Below are 27993 nucleotides of genomic sequence, written 5' to 3' on the forward strand. Positions count from 1 at the left end.
AGAAAGAAAGAAAGAAAGAAAGAAAGAAAGAAAGAAAGAAAGAAAGAAAGAAAGAAAGAAAGAAAGAAAGAAAGAAAGAAAGAAAGAAAGAAAGAAAATTTGTTCTAGAAATTGGCTGACAGAATTATGGAGGCCAACAAGTCCTACAACCTGATCCACCATCTGCAAGTTGGAGAACCAGAGAAGCTGGTCATGTAGTTTCAGTCCAAAGTCTTGAGAACCAAGGGAGCCAGTGGTGTAAATTCCAATCCGCATTATAAGGCCCAAGAACCAGGAGCACTGATGTCCTGGGGTGGGAGAAGGGGCGTGGGGGGTGAGGCGGAGAAAACAGACATCCCAGTTCAAGTAAGAGAGCAAATTCATTTTTCCTTTACCTTCCTGTTTTATCCAGGCCCTCAACAGATTGCATGAAGCTCATTGCATTGGTGAGGAAGATCTTCTTTACTCAGTCTACTGATTCAAATGCTAATCTCTTTCCGGAACACCCTCATAGACAGGCCCAGAAATAAAGTTTTAGCAGCTATCTCTGCATCCCTATCCAGTGAAGAAGCTGACACATAAAATTAACCATCGCAAACAACTAGTATATGACACAGGAGCTGCTTTAGAGTACTTGGGCTGCATCAAGGCAAAACAAGAGATATGGACGTAGATAAGGGCTAGCGCTGAGAAAAGAAACCTAGACTCCTGGTCCAGCCTCGGCTCTCATTTCCTGTCGGACTTTGGGTCAGTCACACTGTCTCTGGGCTTGGGTTCCGCCTCTATAAAATGAGAGTGTTGGATTGACGATCTGTAACACTCCTTCTGGCTCTATATTCTGTGTCACCAAAAAATTCTCTTTCTGACAAGGACAAAGACTAAGCTATTTTTCCCCCTTTCTACAATTTACATGTCCTTTTGTTTTTCATTTATATGTAAATGTATGAGTCTTTGACCAAAACAAAATTACCATCTCTGGGTCACTCCTCAGCCCTCTCTTCATTAAAATGTAGCTACAGATTTCTGTGACCAAAAAGAGAAAAGAAACAGTTACTAAATCATTCTAGATTTACCAGTCCTAGATAGAGTAGCAAGGAGTAATTATGGGAGTGGCCCAGAAGGCAACCCGGGGAGGCGATCACAGGAGTTTGGCATAGACCTCCACCTACTCTCGGCCTTTGTTCTTAGAGGAGGGCAGAGGCGCTGCCCTCTAAAACAATTTAGGGATGTCAGGGAGTGAAATGGGACAATCCTGGGCTTCAGAATCACAGTCCACACTGGGTCTTCTGTTTTGTATCCTTGAGCAAGTCACTTAACCTCTCTGAGCTTCGGTTCCTTCTCTGTAAATGGAAGACTATCAACTCCAGAGGGTTGCCACAAGCAGTAAAGAAAGTAATGTGCTAAGGCACAGGAAGTATTAAACAAATTATAATGAAAAGAGGAACAGGACAAGCCATGTGTTAAAAATACGGGAGCAGGGGACATACTATAAGAAAGTAGTCACACATTCTCCCTTTAATTATTTCAGTGGACATATATGTTGCAAGCTGAGGCAGGAGCAGAGGTGCAGACAAGGAAAATATTGAGGAATTGTCTTTCCCTCACAGAACTGATAGTTTGGTTGGGAGACGAGACTCACAAATTGGAGGACCTGAGCAAACCAAATGCCCAGAACTCTGGTTGTTGGTGCCTTTGTGAAAACAGAAAGCCAAAAAGACCCTCCTCTTCTAATCCTGAGAGTCTAGGTTTCTAGAAAAGTCGAGTTTTTATGGTAGGATTAGGATATGACCATTGGGGACAAATAGGAAAGCACACAGGATTAGGTAGGGTCATATTAAGATAGACCTAGAAATTCATCGGCCAGTCGAGCCTTGCTCTGGATGGCACTGGGGAGCCAGTGAAGTTTTTTAGTCAGAGAATATCTCAATGAAGATAATATTAATGACACCTGAGCACAGTAGCAATGAATGATAAAACTAAAGGAAGAAGAGAGGAGTGAGAGAAAACAAGAAGGTAATAAGGGAAGAATGGGTGGTAATGTGCCTTGAATCATTCCTTAACTGCATCCTCTGAGCCAGTCATCGATTCCTGTTGATCTCTCACTTGAAATATCTTATCCCCACATCTTCTATGAATTATTCCATTTACCCATGGAATAAGTTTCCCAGCTGGATTGATTGGAAGACAAGTGCCATTGACAGAGGCAAGGAAGTTGGGGAACCAGCTTGACTGAATAAATCTGGTTCTTGAAATGTTGGATTTGTGGTAATAGCTGAATGTTCAAGGGGAGAGAAAAGTCGAACTAACTTTTTCAACATGACTGGAAGCAACTTTAATACTTAAACAACATGAAATTTGAGGGTCTAACCAAAATCAGATACAAGATAAAAAAAGAAAAAACAATGAATATACTCTGTCACTCTCTTTTGATGTGGAATTATTGTGTGGGAAACTGAGTATATTTGGATAGTTTGTGTTTTCTTCAGCTGGCGTTACGGAGAATGATGAATGGAATTGTGATGGAAATGTTACGTAAGTTTGTTAAACCCAAATAAAAGAGTAGAGAATAGAAAGTTCTGGAAAATGTGGGTGAATATTTAGCTTTTTAGAGGGGTGGTTTTAAAAACCGTTATCTCTATCATGTAATTGACTTTTATGATAAGACTTATGGCCAACATAATGATATGAGATGATTCTAAGCAATAGTTTAACAATTTGGAAGGCAAACAGAACCTTAGAGGGAAGACCAGCTTCCCATTCCATCCATAAAAATTAGTAGAAAACTTCCCCAGACCACTGGGCTTGTACCGTTCAGTCTCGAGGGCTAATCTTGCCTAATTTCTTCACAAAAGGAGAGTCCTAATGATGCTTTTTTCTCAGTTAGTGGAGTACCCCTCACCCTCTCACCTTTTGGTTTCTCCCCCGCTTATTATCTCCTCCCTCTTATGCCTTATGGATAGTGACTATAAAGCAGTAGTTATAAAAATCGTTGTGAAACTTTTATTTGAAGCAGAGATGATTATGTGGTTTGGGAGGGAAGTGGGGAAAAGGGACTAAATAAAAGAAAGTGACTCTAAGCTGTTAGGAAAGAGAAGACCATTAATAGCAACATCTTGATTTTGTTAAGAGGCAAGCTGAAGCCATCAGAAACGGGCAGGGAACAAGGTGATAATAAGAGAAAATGTGTTTCTCAGACAAAGGAGCAGACAGCAGGGAACAACAGTTCAGGAAAAGAGGCGAACATTAGGGAGAATGTGCAGAGAGGATGTGCTAATCTCTGAATCAAACTGGAGGAAGCACAGGGCCGTTTGAACTCCTTGGCAACTTCAGCCTGGTCTCAAAGTGGATTGCGAGGAATGAGAATAAAAGAAAAGTTCACTCGGAGTTCCTCTTGTCAGAGCCGGGGAAATTGCTTTGAGGCCAGCACTAGAGGATGCTAATGGTAGAAAACAGAACCCAGTAAAAGCAGAGAAAAAAATGTCAGGTCATTGGGAGCTTGCCTGGCATAAAGGAGATAAAACTACCACTGACGAGACATTCAGCCTAGGCCCTGCCACGTACTGCTGTGCGAATCACTTCTAACCAGTGCTCAGCTGGCTAAAATCTGCAGATAATGCCTCAACTGTTCTGAGAATTTTCGTTCACTTGACAAACAGTAATTGAACTCTCACTGTGTCAGCAAGAGTTATTGCTATTAGTGCTGGAAGGTGCAACAGGAACCCTCCTGTCCTTTGTACAAGTTAGTTTTGTGAGTCGGAAAGGATCGCTGGAAAGTGAGTACTGGGAAATCATGCTGACCCTGGAAGGGCACAGCCTAGTAGAGATTAGGATAAGAAGTAGAAGAGCCAAAGTGGTAACTTGAAAGAAATATGTGTGTGTTTAGTCTCCTTAAGAGCAAAGACAGAGACTGCTAGCTCTTCTTCTCCAGGCCTACCAGTTCTCAGACATGAAGTAGGTTGAACAAGATGATGCTTACCTTCCCTTTGGGTATTTTAGAATGGTTCTGGGAGTGTTGTGGGGATCATGCCATGAAGTTGGGAGGACATGGGGATCTCTTAATGTTGCAATCTGTAATCAGCTGCAGAAGCTAGAGACTATTGTGCTTTTTCTGTATATTTTGAGTCGCTGAGAAATTTTAGAATGCTAAAAATGCCTTCCCAAATTTTCAAAGATTCTAACCCAAAGCCTGCAAACTAGGCACACCTAGGTTTTGTTTAGCTAGCAAAATATTTTCTTAAAACCGAACCAGCACTTAAAAATTGTGAAATTTCACCTGAAAATCCATAGTTTTGGCTTCTCTGAGAGACTGAAGATCTGACAACAATGGACCCACAGCAGCAATTAGCGAGTGGGTAGCAGCTGTCCCATGTAGATGGGGTGCCCGTTCTCTAGTTTGGCCATCTCTACCACTCCCATTAGGGTGGCCATATAACTTTTGAGTAAAAGGGGGTGCTGTTAGTAATTATGCCTGGACCACAGACATAAACCAAGATTGTGTGGCCAGCGAGGACTTATGTTTACTCTAATTCACATTGCTTATACTGGGCTTGCTTTTCTTGCTCACTGTTATTTAGGTTATGTGGTTATAAGTCAGACACTCTCATGAAGAAGGGAGAGAAAAGGTATCAAATGAGCAAGAGACCTGAAAGTTGAAAAAAAAGGAAAGAAATGAAGTTTTAAAATGAATGCCAATTACACCAAACCTTCAGGTAAAGGCAGAGCCTTGCTGGTGGCTGGCTCAGCGAGTAAGTTTGACCTTCCTGGCTTCCTGCCCTACACAGCACTGTCAGTTTTAATAAGCTGTAATCCCGTAGCTAGGAGCGAGACTAATCAAACTGCAGAGAGCAGCCTGTTCCTAATCAGGAAGGCACAGGATAATCATTTAACTCTGTGGTTTCTCGGTGAGCTCCAAGCTGCCTCAACAGAAAAAAACATCCTGGATAAGAGAGTTGCTTACACACTCTAATCTTGACCTTTTGATGGTCTTTATTTGCAGTTTTTATTAAAATAATTTAATTACACAAGTATTTGGTTTAAAATTGCTTTAGAAGAATCTTTTCTCTTTATTCCCAGAAAACAATAAAACCTCTCTCCTCCAGTTATGTAAAAAACCTCAGACTCTTATTGATTACCCAAGTCCACTTGAACTGATCATAGACTCAAAACCTTTCAACACCATTCAGGGTATGAGTACAGTCCGCAAACTGGGGGTGAGAGGGATTTGGGGACATGAAATAACAACTCACATTGAGCACCGACAGACTTACAGATAAAAAATAGCATGATGCTGTGGGCTACACATGCCAGTTAGTGCCAGCTATTCCCCATTGGAGTGGGAGCCAGGACCGAGCTACAGCAAAGTTCCAGAAGCACCCTATACCTCAAGGCCAGAAGGCCTGCCTATTCAGTCTTCTCTTCTCTTAGCCCCTTCTTTCCAGGAGCATATCACAAGAAGCTATTTAGTGCAATAATTAACTGTTGAGTTTTATCAGATGGAGCTCAAGTCTAACCTGGGAGTTAACTTGTGGTAGGTAAGCCCTTAGGCAAACTGCTCAACCTTCTAGAAATTCCTGGTAGGCCCTTAGGGTACTCAACCTTCCTGAAACTCAGTTCTTAATAGGAATAATAATATCAACGCCTCACAGCCTTGCTCTAAGAGTCAATGAGATATGTATGGAAAGCATTTACTAAGGTCCCTGGCACATTAAAAATACTCCATAGATTGTGGTTATTATTTTCATTATGTGCTAAGCATGGCCTATTTAAAGAGACAAGTGCATCTCTGAATCTCCTTGGATTCTGCATTTAATAATGTAAGTGTACTTAAAACAATGACTACTGATGAAATAAATGGCACCACGGAAATTTAATATTTTGTTTAATGGATTCATTGCTACTTACAGGAAACAAGACAGTATGTTTACTGGCTTTTGACTTCAATAGATTTACATTAAAGAAACATTTTTTCAGATGTGCTAATCAGAAAAAGACTCAGAAAAACAGATGATTTGGGCAGAATTTTCAGTTTTGAACATAAATAAAACTCATACATTTTATAAAAATTCTGGGATATTTATTAATACTCCTCCAACAATGGATTTGGCACTGAACAGGAAAATAAACATATGAACAAGTCATATCCAATGTATTTCAAATTAATCAGATCCTTGAGAACAGAGATTCTGTCTTTCATTAAGTGCCTCTGCCATTCATGGAGGAGAGAGGTTACAGAAATGTCCGTGAATTCCAAAATTGAATTCATGGACATTCCTATACCACTAATAAAAGAAAACCATTTAGATGGGCATCCAATACATTAATATACAGTAAGCACATAATTAAAAACGATGTTCACTAATTGCCCACTAAAATGGACAAACAGCAAAATATAGCACAAGAATATAAAACAAATATATTTCATACTCTTATAAACAAAACAAAGACATCTTTTTGGTTCTGTTGTTGTTTTTACAAAAATTATGTGTGTACATGTTTTTATGTATATTCTTATAGAAAACTTAACATAGAAAAACACACACACAAAAATCACCTGTCACATCATCAACATGAAATGTCACTCCTTTGGTGAGAGCAGAAAACAACTCAGAATCAGAGATGATCCAAGGTATTCCCAGCCTCAGGATCCGGTAATGCCCATTCACCAACCACTTCAAAAACCACAGGCCAAACCTCTTTTTAGACTCTGAAATATCTCTACTGCTGCTTGACTCCTGGCACTGCTCCATTTTTCATCACGCCAGTAGTCATCAATAAACAAGAACAACTATGACTTTAATTTAAAGTTTTCTGTTCCCCAAATATTTAGAGTTAGATGAAATCTTAGAATTTCATTTAGTCCTGTTCACTATGCCTGTCCCCACTGGGTCAGGAGGAAACAGGCACGGAGAAGCAAGTGGCACTGAACCCAGTCCTCTGACTGCCAGTGCAGGGCTTTGTCCAAATAAACACATGGTGAAGGAATCTCCCCAAGTGATGGGGCTATAGTTATCATGTGGTCAGACTATTAATGAACCTAAAGGGCAGACCATAGGGGACCTGTATAATCAGATGTAGTTGGGTAAACTTCCAGTTAGCTCTAGGGAGACAAGTCACAAATAGACAATGTAGCCAAATGAAGGAGTGTGCCCTGGGCCATTTGGTCACAAGAGCAATGTGCGAGCGCCGTGTTCCACGGAGATGCAAGCCTGGTTAAGTGGCAAGAGCCATTTCGGATCAATATTACACTGCTGGTGCAGCTTGGAAGGCAAAACTGTCCAAAAGAGACCCCTGACAATATGAGGATTAAAATAAAACTCTTGAATCAGCCAGACTCCTTCTCCAGTCAATAGGCATGTGTCCACAAGGTCATGTTACTCATGACCAATCATCTCCCTTCAAGTTCCAATCCAACTCGGTGAATCACCGGAATCTCATCACCGCCACTCCAAGGCTGTTTCTTTCCATCTACATGTTTGTTCTTTGACTAAACAAATCTCTACTGACTAAAAGAGTTAGCATAGAAATATTAAAGGTCATGGTTCAACTACTTCTGATCAATCCAAGCATTTAAGTCTTTAGGAAAAAATCTCTTCAGCCTTACGTGGGCAGAGTTTGGTACAGATATTCCTTATTTGAGCAGACCTTATTCTCAAGTATAAATGATGAAAGCCTAGTTCATTTCTTGTTCTCTTCTTTCCACAATACAACAGTGGTACTGGCTCAATGTGAAGAGTTAGACTTCAGTATGCCAGGTCTCAAGATGCTTGCCTGCAGATGAGTTCTTTCAGCTTTGCCAGTCTGTCACTTTTCAGTGCTTCCCGGATAGAGTGGAAAAATCCAAAGTAGTGTTCAAAGTTGTGTATCATAAGCAGGACCCCAGCCAAGAGTTCATTGGTCACCAGCAAATGGTGGATGTATGCACGAGTGTGATTCTTACAGCAGTAACAGGAACACCCTCTCACTAGTGGGTCAAAGTCCTCCTGGTACCTGAGAAAGAAAGTTATGCTGACATTCCAGAAAGTGAATACAAGAACTCCACAACCCAGGCTATCTATTCTGCTGGTGCACAAACAATAGTTAGTAATATCACTGGCAAATGTACTGCTGGGCACCTGCTTAATAAGATGGCAATGTGGTCGAAGTTAACAGGACACAATAAGCCAGGAGAGTCCTTTTGCTGGATACAACCTCCTAACCTAAGGCTTACAAAAGGGCAGCAAAGAGAGTCACGTAGTCACTCCCTCAGACTGAGCACTATCAGTCACACTATAAAGGCAGAATGTTAGGAAATGCTGCTCTGAGGAATGCGCTTTTCTCCCACTTGCCACAAATACTAATATCGGAAGACATGGTCTGACCTTTTATTTGCATAGCTTTTTGCAGTTTACAAAGCACTTTTACATACACTGTCTCATTTCATCTCTTCAATCACCCTTGGGGACAGATGTTTTTATTGTTATTTTACAAATGAAGACCATTAAGGGGGTTAAGAGAAAGGGCTCCGGAACTACAATACTGGGTTTGATTCCTGGCTCAGAACTCACTTGAGCAAGTCACTTAACCTCTCTGTCTTTGTTTTCTCATCTGTAATGAGGGCAGTAACAGTGCCTACCTTATAAAGTTGTTGCAAGGATTAAATGAGTAATATAGTAAAAGGCTTGGACACTGCTGGGCACATACTAAGCACTATATATGTATTATCTTTTATCAGCTATTAAAAAGAAGTCAAATGACTTAACCAAGGTCACGCAGTCATGACTAGTGCTAGGATCCAACTCCAAGTCCCCCAAACTTCGAGTCTAGTGCTACTAATAAGAAAATTATAATTTCCAGCTAAATCTATACTGTTTAGAGAATTTTTAGTAGTAACCATTTATATTACCCTAGCATTTTAAAAACAGAAATGAATCTCCTTGGCTATTTTTCAAGAAGTTAAACGTAGATGTGGTAAACATTATTATTTCAGATCTACAATCAAGAAGCCCCTACAGAATAGATAAGAACTAAGATTTTCATATTCTTTCATTAATTTTCAAGTCTTTACTACTACTAGCTAGACATGAATAGGTCTGAATCCCTAGAATATCCATTCACATAAGACCAAAAACAACTTAGCATTAAAATGAGTTTACCAAACTCAGATAAATCACTCGCTGGTTTATTGATTATTACTTTTGGCCAAATACGTACAAAGTTATAAGACATCTTAGTTCATTCTTTATAGAGGCAAATACTTTATTTAAAGTTTATAATTTGTATGTAATCAAGATGACTTAAGTATCTTAAAATTTAAAAATTTTGTTGTGTTTTATCTTGAAATCCTTATTTTGCTCTATCATTAGTTAAACTCATTGGAAGGAGTTAAAAACACCAAACAATGGATCTGAGCTAATCTTTCTGACAGCTCTTCTAAAATAATAGTTATCTAGCCTCAGTTTTCTGACTAGACAAAGTACACAAATTCATCTGTGGAAAAAAAGATTTTTTTCTGGAATTGCATTCAAGAAGGCCTAAATGATATCCGACTATAAATATTTTATAAAGTCATAAACTGAAAAAGGAACAGTTACATAAACTTTTAAAACAGACAAATTAAAAAGTAAGAAATCAAAATCTAAACTTGAAAAAATTCCTTACTTTTTTTCCTTCAAATTAATTTCAAATGATGTCTTTTCTTGGTTGCAACCAGTTGTTTTAATTTTCTTTGCTTGATCCGCATATTTTATTTCTTCCTGTGTCCCATTTTGTTGTAATACTGAAGGACAAACCAACAAAAAGTCTTGAATAAAGATCCGATAAAGAGTGGCTGTTTGGAAGAATTTTATTTTAGTTACTATTTTATGTACTTGATCCTGTAAGTCTACTCCTGAGAATTTATCCTAAGGAAATGACATAAGGAAAATAATAATGAGTACCAAGATGTCTACTGACCTAATCTATAATATAAAAACTTGGAGATTCAACAATGTTTAAGCAAATTATAGTTATAAATATGTAACATAATTTTACGGTCAATTTTGGAATGGTTTTAAAAAAACAGTATATGTGTGTGAAAGAGAATATAAATGTGTGTGTTGAAGTTACGTCTCATCATAGCGTACATGCAAATTAATTGGGCCTTATAATTGCCTATGTTCCAAATAGATTAAAAGTAGAATATGGTGAACTCAAAGAGGCCCACACCAAGAAACATTATAACTAAAATGCCAAAGGTTAAATACAAAGAGAGAATCTTAAAAGCAGCAAGAGAAAAGCAATTAGTTACCTACAAGGGAGCACCCATAAGACTGGCAGCTGATTTCTCAAAAGAAACTATGCAGGACAGAAGATCCTGGCAAAAAAATATTAGATGTGATGAAAACTCAGGATCTACAACCAAGAATACTTTATCCAGAAAGCTATCATTTAGAGTTAAAGGACAGATAAAGAGCTTCTCAGACAAAAATAAGCTAAAGGAATTTATCATCACCAAGCCAGTATTATAGGAAATGTAATACTTTAAGAAGAAAAAACATGTATCAAAATCATGAATAAAGAATGGTAATAACTACATTCCTATCAACAAGTACTTCAAATGGAAAAGAATTAAGTGTTCCAACCAAAAGACAGAGTGGCTGATAAGAAAACAAGACCCCTATATATGCTGCTTACAAGAGATTCACTTCAGATTAAAAGACATACACAGGCTAAAAGGAAAGGGATGGAAAAAGATATTGCCTTGATGGACCTAGAGAGTATTGCGCTGAATGAAATAAGTCAGATAAAAAATATTACATGATTTCACATACATGTGGAATCTAAAGAACAAAATAAACAATAACAACAAAAACAGAAATAAACTCATAGTTACAGAGAATATTTTGAGGGCTACTAGATGGGAGGGGAGTTGGAGGATGGTGAAAAAGTACAAAGGGATTAAGAAGTACAAATGGATAGTTACAAAATAAACATGGAAATATAAAGTGTAGCATAAGGAAAATAGTTAATAATGTTTTAATAAATATGAAGAGAGTAGAGGGTTTCTGAATTGAGTGGAGTGATCACTTTGTGAATTATATAGATCTCTAATCACTATGCTGTACAAATGAAACTAATATATTATTGTATGCCAACTATAATTGAAAACTTGTTGAATTGTGCAATGTAAATACAAGCAACTAATTGTTTACATTTCAATAAAGCCAGGAAAAAAAATTGCACAAAGTATGGGCTAATAAATGGCATTTCTCAATTAAAAACAAACAAACGAAAAAAACGTAGAATATGGTTTTAATTTATGTACTCGTACAGAGACTCTGGTCCTCCAGGGAACTCAGATTATCCAGATTTAAATGGGCTTGAATCGTTCCCTTGAACTGTTTGCTTTAAAAAAGAACATTCCTGGAATTACAGGAGAAACACCAGTTCTATGCAAAGAGCCAGCTACCTTAAAACAGGGGCAAGGAGATAAATATTTCTGGGAACAAGTAATAACATCAGGGTAGGCCCAAGAAGAATAGACAGATGGTCCTAGGAAGGAAATTTTGTCCAGGTCAAAAGAAAAAGAGGTGACCTGAGCACTGAGCACAGGGCTGTTATAATTTTGCTGCCATGAATTTGCATGCTGATGTGGGGAGTCATAAAGCCCTGGCTTTTAAAAAATCCCAAATTCAACGTCACTAGAGGGAATTGCTGCCTATTTAAACAACTAATTCATTGTATTTTCACTTTGTAATTGCCAAAGAACTTCGATTTACTATACACACATACACAAATATGACTAACAATAATACTTTTAATAAAAATGTTCAAACCATTTGTTTTCCTAATCATAAAAAAACAGCTTTCTCTGGCCAAAAAGGAACTTCTTAGTTCCAGAGAACTCAATATAAGGTTCTTTTCAGAGTTTTGCATATTCATGGTATGGAATGACTAACAGTTACCTATGTCCTGGAAGAAATAAGCTTGTAAATAAAGTCATAAATATTTATAAAGTGTTTACAGTACATCTATCCACACATATTATATTCTGATCATCTAAAAGACAGTAAAATTGACCTTCTATATATAAAAATTTGACCAACCTGATTTAGTTTCCAGAAGTAATTCAATTTAGATTAATGCTTAAGTTACTTTATAAAAGTGTAACGTCTTCTGAATGAAATTTTGGTAATTTGTGGGGGAAAAAAATGAACCTTTAAGGAAGTCTCTAGCCCTACTCAAATTTAAGGTTGGCAGTGACAGAGGAAGAATTCAAAAGACAGCAGGAAAGGGAAAGGAAAGCACACCTCTGAAGACTAGGTATGCAATATTCTCCTGAAAAATTTGGTATATGCTGCAAGGGACCGCCAAGCCCAAATCTGTATCCAAATTCCTTTTCTACTGCCAGTTAAATGTCAGAATCTGAAACTGATTTTCTTGACTTCTGAATAAATACACAATAAAAGGAAATGGCAGTGCTTCAAAGCAATATTAGCAGAGGAAAACAGCTTTCACATCTCAGTGTGCAGAAAAGACAAAAAAGCAAAAGTAACACTAGGATCAGAGGGGGTGAGACTCCCTGTATTTTAATAGCATGGGGTTTGCAAAAAGCAGGCAAGAACTCTTTTGTGAAAAAACAAATTAACTTTTACCAAGCAGTTCAAAGGTTTTATTTTCTTAGATTTTCATCACTATTCACTCTGAATGTTCTTTTTTAGGTTGTTAATAGAAGAGGTTTTGTTTTTCTTGGTTCTGCTCACTACAAAATTACTTCCTAATATTGAACTACGTGTACAGTATTAAGCATCTTGTTTTGTAGACCAACATGCCAGGGCGTTCAGATAAGAAACAAAGATGGAGTTTTATAAAAGGCTGGCTTTATAGTATGCACATATTTCTGGCTTGAATCACAAGCCAAAAATTAATAGGAAATAGAAGTAACTTAAGGATAACACTGAGATTAACTTCAAAAGACCTACATGTCTCCTCAGGATTCGGCTGGTAATCAAAACTGAAAGTCAGGGCACATCCCCGCTCTGTCACTTGATAAGGGAAAAAACTCTCAAATAAGTCCACTCCTCTTTCAATACACTCAAGCACCTCATCTGGCCGGCTAACACCACAGATGAGCCTGTGAAAATAAGAACAGTGACTTGAGGACAATGCTGGGAATGAAATCAAATAGTCTTTCCAGAAGTCATTAAAATAATAATAAAAACCACTAACTATTGTTAGCAAGGCATGCAGCAGATAATAAGGTGTGGTGGAAAGAACCTTTGCTTTGGAGGAGAGAGACCTGGGCTAGACTCCCAGCTTTGCTATTTATTTACTTGCTATGTTACTATGGGAAAGTTTGTTAACCTCTCATTTTCTCATTTTGAAAATAAAAGCAATAACACATATGTCACAAAATTGTTGAGTGGGTTAATGAGATATTTGAAAAAGCACATAATGCAGTTTCTGGCCCCAAAGAGAAACTCAACAAAGGTTAGTTCTCCTTCCCTTCTCATCCCTTCTGAACAACGTCTTTAGTCTTAGACTGAACTTTATAGCCTACCTATCGACCACATAGATGTTTTAAGAGTGCAAAGCTGTGTTCTTTATTTATACCTCAAATACTTCCATGTTTTACCTGTATTTTGCCTATAAGTCTTTTTTATAAATGGTTCCAGAAAGACATTTTTAGCTACTATATTCATGGATTCACTTATGAAGCAACTCTTGCTCCCAGAATTTCACCTCTGCCCATAGGATCTAAGAACCTAGTTGGTTTTATTTATGCTTCTTTATATTTTCTCCACTAATAAAACCTCTGCATGGTGGAATGAGATGGTGTTTTTGGGGGTAATGAGTAAGGTATTTGGAGAGTATTAATAATACTCGACCAGGTTTTGCCACTAAAACAAGGTGGGGCGATGCACTAGTTCAGGGCTGGCTGGCTGGCGGCTGTTTATGTTTTTCTACCCACAGTTCCTTTTATGAACTGAAAAAGAAACACTTCAGACTCCTTGATTTCTAAAAGAAGCCCAAAGCAAGGCTTATGTAATATTAAACAACCAGAACCCTTAAATATATGCTGGTTTTTCTGACTATGGTCTCCTTCGAGTAATGTTTTAGAACTCCTCTCCAACTGAAGCTGGCATTTCTACACACTTTATAGAAAGAAAAACAATCCCAGCTTTCAAATCCAGTAACACACATCTGTGAACACTTAACTCAATGAAGGCCAGAAAATGACTAGAAATACTAGTGCTAAACTGTTATTTGCACCAGAATGAAATAAGCACGGGAGGGGGAACATCGAACACAGAAAATGAGGTTAAAATTGGGGCAAATGTTGCCTGGGGTGATAAAAATATTTAGTTCTAGCTGGTGCTTTCACAAGTGTATACATGTATAAAAATTCACCAACCTCTACATAAGATTTATACACTTTACTGTAAGTTATATCTGGATTTTTAAAAAAGTGATAAAGTTACTATACAACAGCCCAAGGAGTATAAAGCAGCACCCTATAATCAAATTGCTTACTGTATCTGCAGGAAAAGACCATGAATATTCACATCACATGGGATAAAAGACTACAGTCTTTTTTGGAAAAAAAAAAGAAGAAAAAATTGGATAGTCTAATAGGACATTAGGTTACATTTAGAAACTTGGGATTTTTAGTTTTGAATATTGTAGATCATCTCTTCTTACCATTATATTGTGAATCCTGTGACTTATGGTAAGAAAACAACCCCACTAGTGTTGCCAGTCCCCTCAATTTCAAAAAATGACATCACTATTATGTGCCTCAAATCTAAGAACTTCTTAAAGGTCCTTATTAGTAGTGCCAACCTTCCTTCTATTGGTATCCCAAATCTGTCCTCAACTTTCCTTGATTAAGGCCGGAGTTCCACATGACTTTATACCTGTCCCCAGGTACCACGTTATAATGAATAAGGAACAATATTTGTACTTGTCACAAGAATGAAGGGAAACATTATAACACTTGCCCTCACTTAGAATGAGGATCAAATAAACTAAATCACATGACAATCATCTTCTGGTCTACATTCTGAAATCAAGGGCAGGACTGCCTTGATTGAAACTTACCCCCCTGTCGGCCTCAGCAGACTCAGCCTAGAAAGGGCATAATCAAAACATCAAAAGACATGCCCATGTATAGACTGCATGATACACAACTCCCAGTACTCCTGTTTTACAGCCCACAAGGCTTGGCCTGCATTTTAACTGAACACTGACCTCGGTTTGTCTTCCGGCAGCTCTGCAGTGACTGATGACAGCAAGTGCAGTCTGGTCTCCAGAGTTGTTGGATTCCCATGAAAGCCATCCAGAAGGAAGCCACCTACAGGCCGCTTGGCTGTCTCTCGTGCTGACCTCAGCCTCTCCTCCATCACGTCTCCACCTTCAATCACTCCAATGATCACACTTTTCTTAAGGACCTAAGGTAAGAAAAAACTGAATGCTTTTAACCATTTCTAGCAGTAAAAATCTTTATCTAAATGAGCCTTACACAGAAACCCAGTGGATAGACAAGAACTCAATGGAGCTGCTGCAGTTGAATAATGCAGGGGGACGGTGCTCCCTCCTCCCTGAGAATCTTTAGGATTCCAAAGAACACAAATGGAAAGCCACCCAAAAAGCTAATAATAGACTGAGGAGAAACTGAGGCAATCAACATACATAGTCGTGCTTTAGCTTAAATTAAATGCACACTGAGCAGGTAAAAGAAGATAAAAGGAACAGTTTACATTTGTTTAAATAACTATCCCGGCCTGCTTTAGGCTACCGCCAAGTCTCTTAGAGACAACTTTATGAACTTTGAAACTATTTGATTGGGACAACTGAATATCCATTTGGAAAAAAATGTAATAAAAACTGCTACTGCACACAATTCTCAAAAGTATATCTAAACATAAAAATGTAGTTATATAACTATAGAACTGTAGTTAGAAGAATATGCTGAATATTTTTATAAACTTAGGATAAGGAGGCCTTCCTAAGCAACCTAAGTTTACAGTAAAAGACTGACTGACATATTTGAGTACAAAAATATTCAAACTTCTCTAGTGAAATATACTACCAACAAGGGCAAAGGAGAACTTACTCTTTGGAGAAATAGGTAAATATCTACAACACAGAAAAAGCTCCAACAAATCCTCTAAGGAAATGATAACCCTAAAGAAATCTAAGCAGATATGTGAATATAAACTTCAAAAAAATAAATATGAATGCCTTGTATCATATGGAGAGCTTACTAAATCTTATCGGTAAGGAAATGCAAATTGGAAACATTAGATATCATTTTTGCCCATCACAATGACAAAAAACTAAAAGATAACATCATAGTGGAGGTGAAAGCATTAGAGAAATGCACTTACATACCCTGATAACTAGAGAGTAAAAATTAGTTTAGCCTCATGGGAAGGTAAGTAGACTACACTTATTATAACTGTCAGTGCTTTTAGCTTTCTTTATATCTTAAAATTCCACTTCTACGAATCTCTCATACAAATATATTCACTGATATGAACCAAAGTATCAGTGAGAGGGAAAGAGGTATCGTTAAACAAAAAACAAGCAACTTTCTGAACATATGATCATATTCATGTAATAAAAACCACATATAGGTACACATATATATGTAATAATTATGTGTATGCAACTGTAAAAGTAAGATTTGCAAGGAAATACATGAATCAACAGTGGCTCTCTGTTAGAACAGAGAAATGAAGAAAGATTAGCAGACTGTGAAGAGGGAATTTTGCTTCTTAGTTTAAGCAGGAGGGGCACACCAGAAAGAACACTTTGGATGCTGTGTGGAGAATAAATTAAGAGTGAGTGTGACTGAAAGATTGGGTAGGAGACCACTGTAACAATCCAGGTAAAAGACAAAGAGAACTTGGACTAAAGCAGTGGCACTGGGGTAAAGAGGAGGGAAACCTCATCGGGGGTACGACTGACACAACTGATTAGTTGTTCAAGGAGAAGATGAAGATAGTCTGGGATGACTCCTGGCTCCTGTTTTGGAAGTCCAAGGAGATGGTGAGAAGAGCAGAAAACAAACAAACAAACAAAAAACAATACAGGTTAAGGCAAGATGAATATTCTGTTTGTGTATTAAGTTTGAAGTATCAGAGAGACATACAAATTTAGCCACTAAGTATATAGGCCTAAAGTTAAGGATACAAATGCAATTGACCAGGCTAGAATGGCAGACATTTGGCACAAGACTGCCACTCCCCACTCCTGCTTCCAGGGCATACATGGCTAATAGACCACTCTTTTCCTGCTAAATCCAGGCACAGCTCCAAGTACCTTGGGATGAAACCCACTTGCCATCCCTGGCCTAGGGTATATATGAAGAAGAAAAAAGCCGGTAACAGAACTGTAGGGGAGCTTCAATATTGAAGGGCATTCAGAATAGGAGGATGCAATAGTAAATAAGAGGGAAAGGAACCATAGGAAAGGAAAAAGATATATACAGATGTACAAAGCAGACAGTTACACAGTCTTGCCTCTTTACATGACTGGCACAGCCCTATCTGAAAAACTCCTTTTCCTGGATGTAAGAAGTATGGTCATATATAATTTATTATCTAAAATGGAATACATTTAAGAGTAGAAGGGGCACTATTAATAATTATATCATTAGCATAAGCGTAAAAGTACAGAGAGGAACCCCAGCATTTGACCAACACACAGAAATAGTGTGAAATGGCGAGGCTGACTATAACACAGGAGGACTTGAGGCTCATCTGGCCATTCTAATAATCGTGCACTGACATACTCCATCCTCCTTCCAACTCATCCAAATGTTGCTCATCTTACTGGCTCAAGACAATTGCTAGTGAGCAACATGAACAATTCAGACCCACAGCAATGTCTCCAGGCTGAACTCCTACTTCAGAGACTGAGAGTTCTACTCAGAACGACAAACTGCATTTTTATTGTAAACTCAAAATAACAATGTTCCTCAAACTGAATGCACCTGCCATAGTGGGACTTGCTCACTGCTCAGGAAGACCCCATATAAATCATCACGGGCACTGATTCTCCCCTCTGATCACTATCTTCTGTTCTCCTACTTCCTCTGCTTTCTCCTAGTCAATACATCCTTTTCTAGCCTCATTAACTCTATTGTCAGGAGCCCTTATTTATTGCTACAGCTTCTTCCCCACCTCATTATAACCATTCACCATCAGCAAGCATTTACTGAGGACTTACTATGTGTCAGGAATTCTGCTACATGATGAAGATACAAAAATGACACATAGGAATTGAGTTTAAGGAAGTCAAAGTCTAATAAAGACAAACATAAAGAAATCACTAGTACAATATGATTGGGGCTATAATATAGCTACATATACATTAAAGTGGTGGCAAAGGATGAAAAGAACTTTCTGAAAGCGTCAGGGACAGTTTCCTAGAATAAAGAGTGGAATTATATGAGCTGGATATGGAAGCAAAAGGAAGAATATGGCTAAAGATAAGAATAAAGAAACAGTCCAGAAGGAAGTCTGTGTACAGTCACGGTGACATGAAACAGGAAAATGCCTCAGGGAGCTGCAAGTTAACTCAGAAGGGCCAGAGTGCCAACCACAGGAGAAAGTAGGCCACAGTGAGCTGGAGGAGTAGGCAGAGGCCAGGTAGGCAGGCCGTCCATGCCATGTAAGAGTTGAAGTGGAGAGTCACTAAATTCTTTTACGGAAATAGGCATTGGGTTCGTATTTGTGCTATACAAAGATCTCTTGAATAGCAGGACTGAAGATGGGTGAAAATGAAAATAGAGGTGGAAAGAATAATTAAAGGTGCTTGTTTACATAAGAGATGCTGAGGTTATTATGCCTTAAGGTGGTGATAAAAAGGGTGATGAGGGGGCAGATTCTAGATACATTAGGGAGATGGAATCAAAGAGGAGTGAATATAGGATATTAAATCAGATATTACAAATGAGTCTTGAAAGACTCAAATTTCTGGTCTGAGGAACTTCGTGGCCTGCCTAATGTTGAGAGAGAGCAAAAGGAAGAATAGGTTTGAAGACAGAGGATACAAAGTTTGGTTACCTCAGTCTGAGGTGCATGTGAGATAGTCTTGTGATAAAACCTAGCTAAAGTCCTGTAGTTATGTAATTCTGAAGCTAAGCAAAGTGATCACGATTATATCTACAATTTTAGAACTATTCAGCAATAAAAACTAAAGGGTGACTGCCTAGGGAGAATACATACAGTGGGATGAAAAGAAAGCATAAGACAGACTCCTAGAGATCAATGCTACTTAATGGTTCAGGGGGAAAAAAAACTAGAGTGAGTAATAGAGACTAAGAAGCAAGGAGCAGAGAAGTAGGAGGAGGAAAAGCAAAGATGGTATCATGGAATGTAAATTAGCGAGAGTTTCAGAGAAAGAAGTGGTGAGATGTACAGCCTTACCTCTGACTCTTCCTGTAGCCGCAGACAATTATCCAGGAATAGAAGCGATCGGTCAACAGACTTTCTGGCTCTTTTTAGGGAATTTGTTTCTGCACAAGATGCTTCGCCATCTGAGAGGCACTGGAACCAGTCTGGCTGAAGGGCCTGCTGAATTGCCATAAACTTGGAAACAGTCATTTCCACTCGTCCTCCAACACCCCACACAGACACAGACTACCATGGAACAAGATGATGAAGAATTAGCAATAGTGAAATGCAAATAAAAAGAAAATCAAAAATGGCAAGGCAATTCTGAATTTAATTCTTCTCTACAACTGGAGAGATGATAGCAATTCAATATCCTAGACATGGTGAGTAAAAAGTTTCCTATACTATACTTCAAATTTTCTAAGAACTTTATAGCTCACAGAGAACCCTTCAGTGGCCATACAAGCTAACTTCTGAGCCTGCCCCTAAGAATTCTTCGATATACTTTTCTAGAAGCCTACTCTTCCATTTTCCTTCACCTTACCCAACCCATGCTGTTCCTAAATACACCGCACACTTTGATTCTTCTATGATCACATTGTTCCTTTTGACTGAAATGCCCTTCCTCTACTTTGCCTATTAAAATACTATGCACCCTTCAAGGTTCTAGTTCAGCTATCATCTACTCTAATGTGTTCCCCAGACTTTTCCAGGTGTAATCAATCACTCATGCATCTAAGTTCTTTCAGAATTTGTACCTATTTCTTTCATAGAAAAAACAGCCCTTATCATACCATTGTATATTTGTCTGACTAGAGTATACCAATTCATGTTTGAGCCCCAAAAACACAGTCTAAGGCCTCAAACATTATAAGTATTTAGCAAGTGAGTTAGAGACAGAATTATGTGCTAAGATATAAATCCCATAGTACAAGAATCTCTACATGTCCCTTTGGTTAGTCCTCTTACAGCATTTCTCTTAGAAGAGATTGACAAGGACATAGATGGGGAAGCCACATACGTCTTTTTATTTTGGCATAAGAACACTGTTTAAGGGAATCCTCTCTCCCTTATAAATGGGGTAGATAACTGACATCAAAATATTTTCTTTCGAATTCAAATTACAAAATAAAAAGAAGTTTAAAGCAGAAGAGTAATTTAAAATAGTAATCTTAGATAAGATTAATAGATATTGTTGAAATCAATATAATGGGTGCAAGAAAAGTAATTGCTGAAGTCTGGCTAGAATGCTGTCCTCAGGGACAATGCAATGAGGCCACGTCTCAGGTAAAAACTTTTAATGAAGTCTTTTTGATATTGTTCTTCACTAAAACTTTCTGGCTATGAACCCAGCTTTTAAAAGTTCTGTTCTAAAAGCAAGCAGTATTTCACTCAGGTTCTACTATATATAGCTATACATGTGATAACACTCATCAGCAACTTTCCCCACTCTACCTGAGGTTGTTAAAACTGCAAATAAAGCATGGCATCAAAAGACTATTATCTACCATCATAGCAATTTCTTTTTTAGGAATGTACTTGACCCTTTTTTAGCCCCCAATTTTTTTGCAATAGTGAAAAAGCTGAGGATACATTCCTTATCTTAATCCCATCCTTGGGCAATCCTACTCTTAATTCCTATAAACTATCAACCCACTATATTCATAGAAATAAAGAGAAGGCATAAAGGGGTCAGGAATGGGCCAGCATCCCAGCCAGTGAAATCCTAGCCTCTGAGGGATACAGTAGGCTGACTTCCTGGGACAAAGTTGCAGCCGTGGAGGTCCTTCTGAGAACACACCTTGTTTGTTACATAACCAGCTGGGCAGGGGCTGACTGGATCATGCAGAGAGCAGTACAAGAGTGATTCTGGCATGCCTGTATAAACACAAAAAAGAACCCTTGAAAGTACATCAACAATTACCCTGTGTTGTAATTGAGAGCAGCTTCATGGTGTATACTGCAGTATAAAGCAACACTAAACTTAGAATTATAGGAGGCCTGTCAACATAAAAGAAAAGACTACTTTGAAACCTACTAATTTAAAAGAAAAATTAAATGGAAAGGTTCATTTCTAATGACAGTAAGTTGCTACAAAGAAATGGTTTTTCTTAAAGTATAAGACACAACGAAAGTGTTTAATGACATGTTGACCCTACTCAATTTGAAGAATTTAGTATCAAGTATGTTCATTCTAGGTACTATCCAAGGGCAACTAGCTCCTTGACAGATGAAATAATATGGTCAAAAGGTAATCTCCTTAATAATAAAGCCATCCCATATTATGGGTCTCTAAGGGCAGAATTATATGGAAGCTTTAGGATACTGCAAATGGATCTCATTTTCAGTAAGATTCATTAACTTAAGATGACAGTTTCTTAGATTCTTTAGTCAAAAAAACAGTCATTGAAAAAAGTCCAAAAAAATGTTTAGTAAACCATATGTACTTAAATTTCATATTTTATAACAAAAAAATTTCATAAGAAAAAATTAGGATTTCACTGAAAAAGACCTAAAAAAATTAAAGCAAATTAAAAAAAATCTCTGCAGTTCTCCACCTTATTTACCACAATTTCAATTATAACAATTATCTGTAAAAAATTTATATTAGCTATTTTCACTAAATTACATGCTTGTATACTTTAAAGCGGGTTATTCAAACTGGCCTCATATTGAGAAAAACAATATTACATAAAATCCCCTACTGAAATATAGGGCGTTGTTACAACTAAGTCATCAAGCAGCTTCCCTCAGAATTAGAGAACTGAGTAACCAACAGAAACAGGATTTTCATTCACTTAAGTGAGTCTTAGATATCGGGGAAAAGCTTCAGGAGAAGGCGATCTACAGAAAAATTGGTTCTCTAGCTGTCATTGATAGGCTTTTCCTACAAAATAAATGGACATATACTTCTGCATTTAAAATCCGATTTCTGAAACAAAAGATAATATTAACATATCAGAATATAGCTGTATATAAACTCTACATCTTCTGCCTTACATTTTAGGCTCAAATATGACAAGACTGTGTTGGATCTTAGGCATGTCCCACGCATTGTCTCATCTCTGGTCTTTGTTCTATGACTGGAGTGTCTGCCCACACTCGTCTACCACCACCACTACTGCATCCACTCCTACTCTTCCTTGACCCACCTAAAATGTCCCCCTCATCTTCTCTCTCTAGAATCCTTTCTTTATCCTGACTTCCTTCCACATGTATCCTACAGCAGGTTAGGTGCTCATCCTTAGGCTCTCGTGATACAGGTACACAGCCCTAATTCTGCAAATGCAGTTACCATACTCTACTAGAATTACCTGTTCATCTTTATCCCAACTAGGCTCTGAGTTCCATGAGAGCAGCAACTGTTTCCTATTCATCTTTGAATCCCCAATGCCTGGTTCTTAGATGCTTGATAAATGCTTATTTTGTTGATAATAAATAAAAGCATTTACATATGATAAATGCTTAAATTAATAAGTAAATGTATGAATGGAAGATCAGAGAATAAAAAGCACCTACATACTCCAAGTTAACATCCCAAGGCACACACAAATAACTTAATTGTTACCTATAAACTTTCCAACTCCTTCCTTATATTCTGCCAAGACTTCATAATGTTCTGCCCTATAAGCAAAACAGAAACATACATAATAATGAATCATTCTACGGATACTCTATACAACAACTGAAGCCCTCTTCTCCTCACCCACACAAGCTACATTCACAGTAAATGTAGTCTTGAACAATAAGTACACCACTATTCAAGACTGCCAATTCACTAGGCTGGGTTCATTAACCAGTGTAAAGATCTTTAATTTGCAAGTGGTTCTCTGAGAAAAGAAACTGGCAATGATCAACTACTTCAGAATATCTAGATTTTCTTCTTCTTCTTGCCACTTTAAAATCACTGTTATTAACGCAATACTGCAATCATTTCATCATACATAGGTTCTTCAGTTACAGATAAAGTCAGTATGTGCGTTACACAAAATGATTTAACTTTATTAGTTCTGCTTCCATAAGTAGTACTAGCAAGTAGATGTGCAGAGACACAGAAAATTTTTACGTTGGTGCATGAAGACAGACCCTAGGCTCCAAATTTAGCTCTCATAGAGCATTTCTCATCCTGTAGCCCTGGGAGCAGTGGCAATGAGGGCAGTATGCGACCTTGCATTCAGAAGAAAAGTGAAGCAAATCTAACATGTAGGTCTGGCCCATGGCTTCCAGATTAGGGCCAGATGACGTGTAATACTTGGTATATTTCTTCTGATTTTATTCTAAAAAAATCTATAAATTTTGTTCATATAAGCATTAAAAAAGTATTTCGCTTTACTGCACCTTAATAAGGTAACTAAGCTGTTGCCAGAGTTGACATCTGAATGGCTGGGTCTAATACTTACAGTGATGACAGTGTAAGCTGAGCCATGGCAGGAACCCCATGGATACAATGCAGTGTTTGATGAGTTAGGTGTGGTGCAGAGCCAGTCTTGGTATACAAAAGGCAGCCTGGAATGTCCATGGTGTGGTCCCCTGTTTTGCTTAGGTTTTTTATTTTTCCTAGGCGACAGCCATTAACTACCTTGGTAAGACTCAGCTTCATCCTGAGGGATTCCTCTAGGTCCTGATGAGAAAAGAACATTAAGGTCAGAAGGAGTTCCATGACGTCTAAAGGCAAAAAACATACAAAAAAATAAATGATAGCATGTTTATTACTACTTCTGGTCTAGGACATCTTTACCTTTCAGGAATAGGGAGATGGAAAAAGACACAAAGAGAATGAGATACCTCCCCCAAAGTCCCAGAGCAACATGATGACATCGATCACATTTAAACTCGGTCATGGAATTCTTGTCTGATCTAATAAAAATTAAACAAATGGAAGGATAGAAATAAAGACTAATTATGGGCAGAGCACTATGAAAGCCAAGGCTCACTCGAAGCCTTGAAATGTGTACAAAGAAAGATCACACTGCTTAGGAAATACTGATTATTAATTTGATCTATTTTTTTCTTTCTCTAATTTGAGAGAATACTAGGCAACATAGCAATATGTTGCTATGAACTTAAGTTCTAATATGAACTTAAATTAAAAAAACAGGCTCCAAAACAGCGTTCTGGTGTTTATTAAAATATATAGAAGAATGTACATCAACAAATAAACAGATTATCTCTGAGAGGTGAGATTATTTTCCAATCTGTTCTTATTTGGTGTCCAAATAGATGTGATAAACTGTGTGTAGCATACATGTAATTCACAAGCAATTTAGCATTACTTTTATAATTGGGAAGAAAAAAAATTTGACAAAAGAAAAAACCTAAGATATACTTCTAACTTCCAAAGATACACAGGACAAAAAAATCAGACAACATTATCAATTACTTTGTTGGATGCTTTTAATTATTATTCAGTGAAACAAATCCTAAGCTCCACTTCTTAAAATGCACGACAAAAGCTGGTAACTGGGCATGGCAGATCATTTGCAAAAAGTCACTGGATACACCAGCATTTTAAAAATACCAGCATTTCTACAGCAGGTACCATACCCCCTGGAATTCTTGCCAATGGGGCTAGGCCAAGTTTTATTAGTAGATAAGTTATTACAGCTATCTAGAAGCTCCAATCTCAGATCCTGTTCTCGTAAGCATTATACTATACCACTCTGAAAGTCAACCATTGTTTAAGATGCTATCAAACAAATAAACGTTATCTATCATTAGTTAACAAATATTCAGAAATATGAATATTACTTTTTTTAGAGTCACAAGTTTTTATATTCAAAGAAAATAGTCAATACAGTCATTGGAATTTTAGAAATAACTTTCTGTAATGGTCCAATAAGAGATTTCATGCTAAACATGAATTATAAAAATAATATGTGTCTGAGGAAAGCCTGGTCAATTTTCTGTGACTCTAACTTCATTATTTTAAGTTATCACAAACAGACACACAAATAAATATCACTGAAACCCATAGGAATGGAGACTATTAAGAGAAAAAAGTTCTATTTTAACAAAGAGTAATATAAAAGCTATTTTTTAAAAGCCCTGTTATTACACATTAAAACTGTTAAAAAAAATAAAATTTATACCCCTCAAAATTATGCAAATATAATTACAGGTTAATAAAAGTATGCTCTAGAAAATACAACACAAGAAAAGAATCATTACTTTACACAATCATATTCCTTACTGATTTGCCAGATAATACACATAATCTTCTGATTTCAACTCACAAAAATATATTTTCAACTAAGAGGACTCTGAAGTCATTTGTAGAAAAGTTAAAGACTGCATTTTACAATCTAAGTAAGTTCCTAGGAATTGAAGCGGGGGAAGCACAAAGAGGAGAAATGCACTTTAAAGTTAACCAACGCCTATTATTCTGACTGAATATTGGAATCAACCAATTATAGAAAGATAGGTTTTTGGAACATAAATAAGAACTATGAGAATTTAACGGGCCAGGATTATTAAATATTGCAACAACTTAAGCACTTCCTACCCATATGCATCTGGGAATGAAAGAAACTATATAGTCTGGAACTTTCAGAAAGGTCTAGAAGACAAGAATTTGTTGGTTCTTTCCCTTACTCCAATAACTGTCTCATCTGAGTGGTTTAAGTTTGGTAAAGCATTTAAATGTACGCGCGTGAGTTGTATTTTAAACATTAAATTCATACACACTCTACAATGTTTGTCTATACACAGAGGAAAGTCAGAAGGACTTCTAAACAATATGGTGCACTGAGCTGACTCAGAAATACACAGAAAAATGATAGACTATAAAATTCTAAAAAAATAGTAACTGAAAATGAGGAGACTAGTAGGGGTAGAGTATTCTAAAATCCTTACTCTATTTGGGAGGAGGAGAGAGATAATGAATAATGTTAAACTTAAATTATGCGTGTTAAAAAAAAAACTTTTAAGTAACCATTAAAAGATTAATGATAGAATGCATAATTTCCAAACCTGTTGGGGAGGAGGAGAGGGATAAAGAAAAATTGATTAATACGATAAAGGGGAAGAAAGAGGAAAAGAGATGTAAAAGCACACCAAAAATAGAAAATACAAAATAAGATGGTAGAAGTCCAACTATGTTAGTAATACAATAAAAGTTAACAAATTAATTTCATCTATTTAAAGACAAAATGGCAACAGTAGCAACTAACATTTACTGGGCATTTACTATGTATCAAGTACTGTTCTTTACATATTAACTCCACTAATATGTATGACCATATATGCCTCATAGGACATGCTATCACTATGTGTATTTTACAGGTAAGGATACTGAGGCCAATAAAGTCACCATTTGGGAAGTGGCAGAGCCAGGAGTTAAATCACAGAAGGCTGGCTTTAGAGGCTGTACTCTAATTGACTGTTAGTCTATTATAAGTCCCATCTTGTCCACAGCACATGCATTGTTTACATATTAACTGCAATGTTGATATAATTTTATAGTCATATTTTCCATTTTGCTATAGTGTTATTATTTTTCTTGTTCTCTTATGTCCCTTCTCTGCCTTTACCCATCCTCCCAGCCTCTAAAAACTTTCTCTGTACTCATACATTTAAACATACTTGTGTACAGAAACAGGTGTTTTTAATTTTTTTAAAAAAATGAAAAATACTATACTGTATGCACTTCTCTGCAATTTGCTTTTCTCTCTCAGTAATACACAATGAATATCCTTTCTTGAAGAGACACAGAGCTAAATTACTCTTTTAAAATAACTACTTCATGACGTTGCATAGTTAAAATGTTACCAATTTAATCAACCATCACGTTTCTGATGGACACTCAAGATATAGAACAGGTCCTAAGATCTCAGCAATAGTCTGAGGGCACGGCTTCCCTGATCTCATCTTCACCAATCTCAAGTCACTTTAGTTTATGCTTTCTGGCAGAGCTCTATACATACATTGATTTTTAACCGTCACCACACTCCAACGATTGAGGCACAACTGCCCCCCATTGTGCCGATGAGTTAAATCGAGGGTTCGAGAGTTATTAAACAAGATGAGGTAATACAGCTACAAAGTAGCTGGGTCCAAAGCTCTCGCTCTAAATCTCTACCCTGTCTATGAACCCCAATGTCCTAGAACGGACTGTTCACGGAAACCTCTAGCCTTGGTCCGTAAGAATAGATTTATCTTCACTCCATGGGCCATCTTTAAGGGTCCCAGGGCTCGCGAAGCGCTTAGCTCAGTGATTCGAGACTCTCCCAATCCTCCCAAGTATCCTGGGCAGTCCAGGAAAAAAGTGCGGCTGAGAACTTGACCCTTGAGCAGAGGCCAGTCGAAAGGAGGCCCCTTTCTCTCAGAGATGCGGTGACGCTCACACGATTTGAGAGGATGTGGGCTTACAGAAGCCTCCGGGCGACCCAGAAGAGGAAAGGAGAGACACGGCGGGAGTACAATTACAGTTACTGCTACACAACCAGGAAGCGTCTGGGCGCGACGCTACTCATCCACCCATAGTAAGCCCCACACCATCAGGGAGAGGGCGCACTTACCTGCAAATCTCCCAACTTTTTTGCCCTTGAGACTCTTTAAACTCTTTACATTTTCCCTCCACGTGTCAGGCTTGCAGAATTCTAGGTCCCCTGAATCACCGCCTCCGGTGCAGAGCCAATCAGGGAGCATTGCGTCA

At 37.6% G+C, this 27993-nt stretch overlaps 1 protein-coding gene across 3 annotated transcripts; it reads right to left on the minus strand.

Moving 5' to 3' along the window:
- Positions 1 to 5840: 5840 nt before the first annotated feature.
- QTRT2 (queuine tRNA-ribosyltransferase accessory subunit 2) lies at positions 5841 to 27993 on the minus strand. 3 transcript variants are annotated; one of them, XM_011377314.2, is made up of 9 exons: positions 27857 to 27993; positions 23741 to 23961; positions 22909 to 22964; positions 21142 to 21218; positions 19374 to 19586; positions 15187 to 15386; positions 12918 to 13069; positions 9616 to 9733; positions 5841 to 7965 (listed from the first exon to the last, which is right to left on the minus strand). In XM_011377314.2, the coding sequence occupies exons 2-9, from the start codon at positions 23938 to 23940 to the stop codon at positions 7734 to 7736; spliced, it is 1248 nt and encodes a 415-aa protein (XP_011375616.1). In that variant the 5' UTR covers positions 23941 to 23961; positions 27857 to 27993; the 3' UTR covers positions 5841 to 7733. The 3 variants fall into 3 exon arrangements, with proteins under 3 accessions (XP_011375616.1, XP_023380050.1, XP_011375689.1); XM_023524282.1 differs by lacking the exon at positions 27857 to 27993 and adding an exon at positions 27683 to 27816; XM_011377387.2 differs by lacking the exon at positions 27857 to 27993 and adding an exon at positions 22232 to 22272 and having other exon boundaries at positions 23741 to 23797.

This window comes from Pteropus vampyrus, unplaced genomic scaffold, assembly GCF_000151845.1.
Source record: "Pteropus vampyrus isolate Shadow unplaced genomic scaffold, Pvam_2.0 Scaffold1, whole genome shotgun sequence".
Lineage (NCBI taxonomy): Eukaryota > Metazoa > Chordata > Mammalia > Chiroptera > Pteropodidae > Pteropus > Pteropus vampyrus.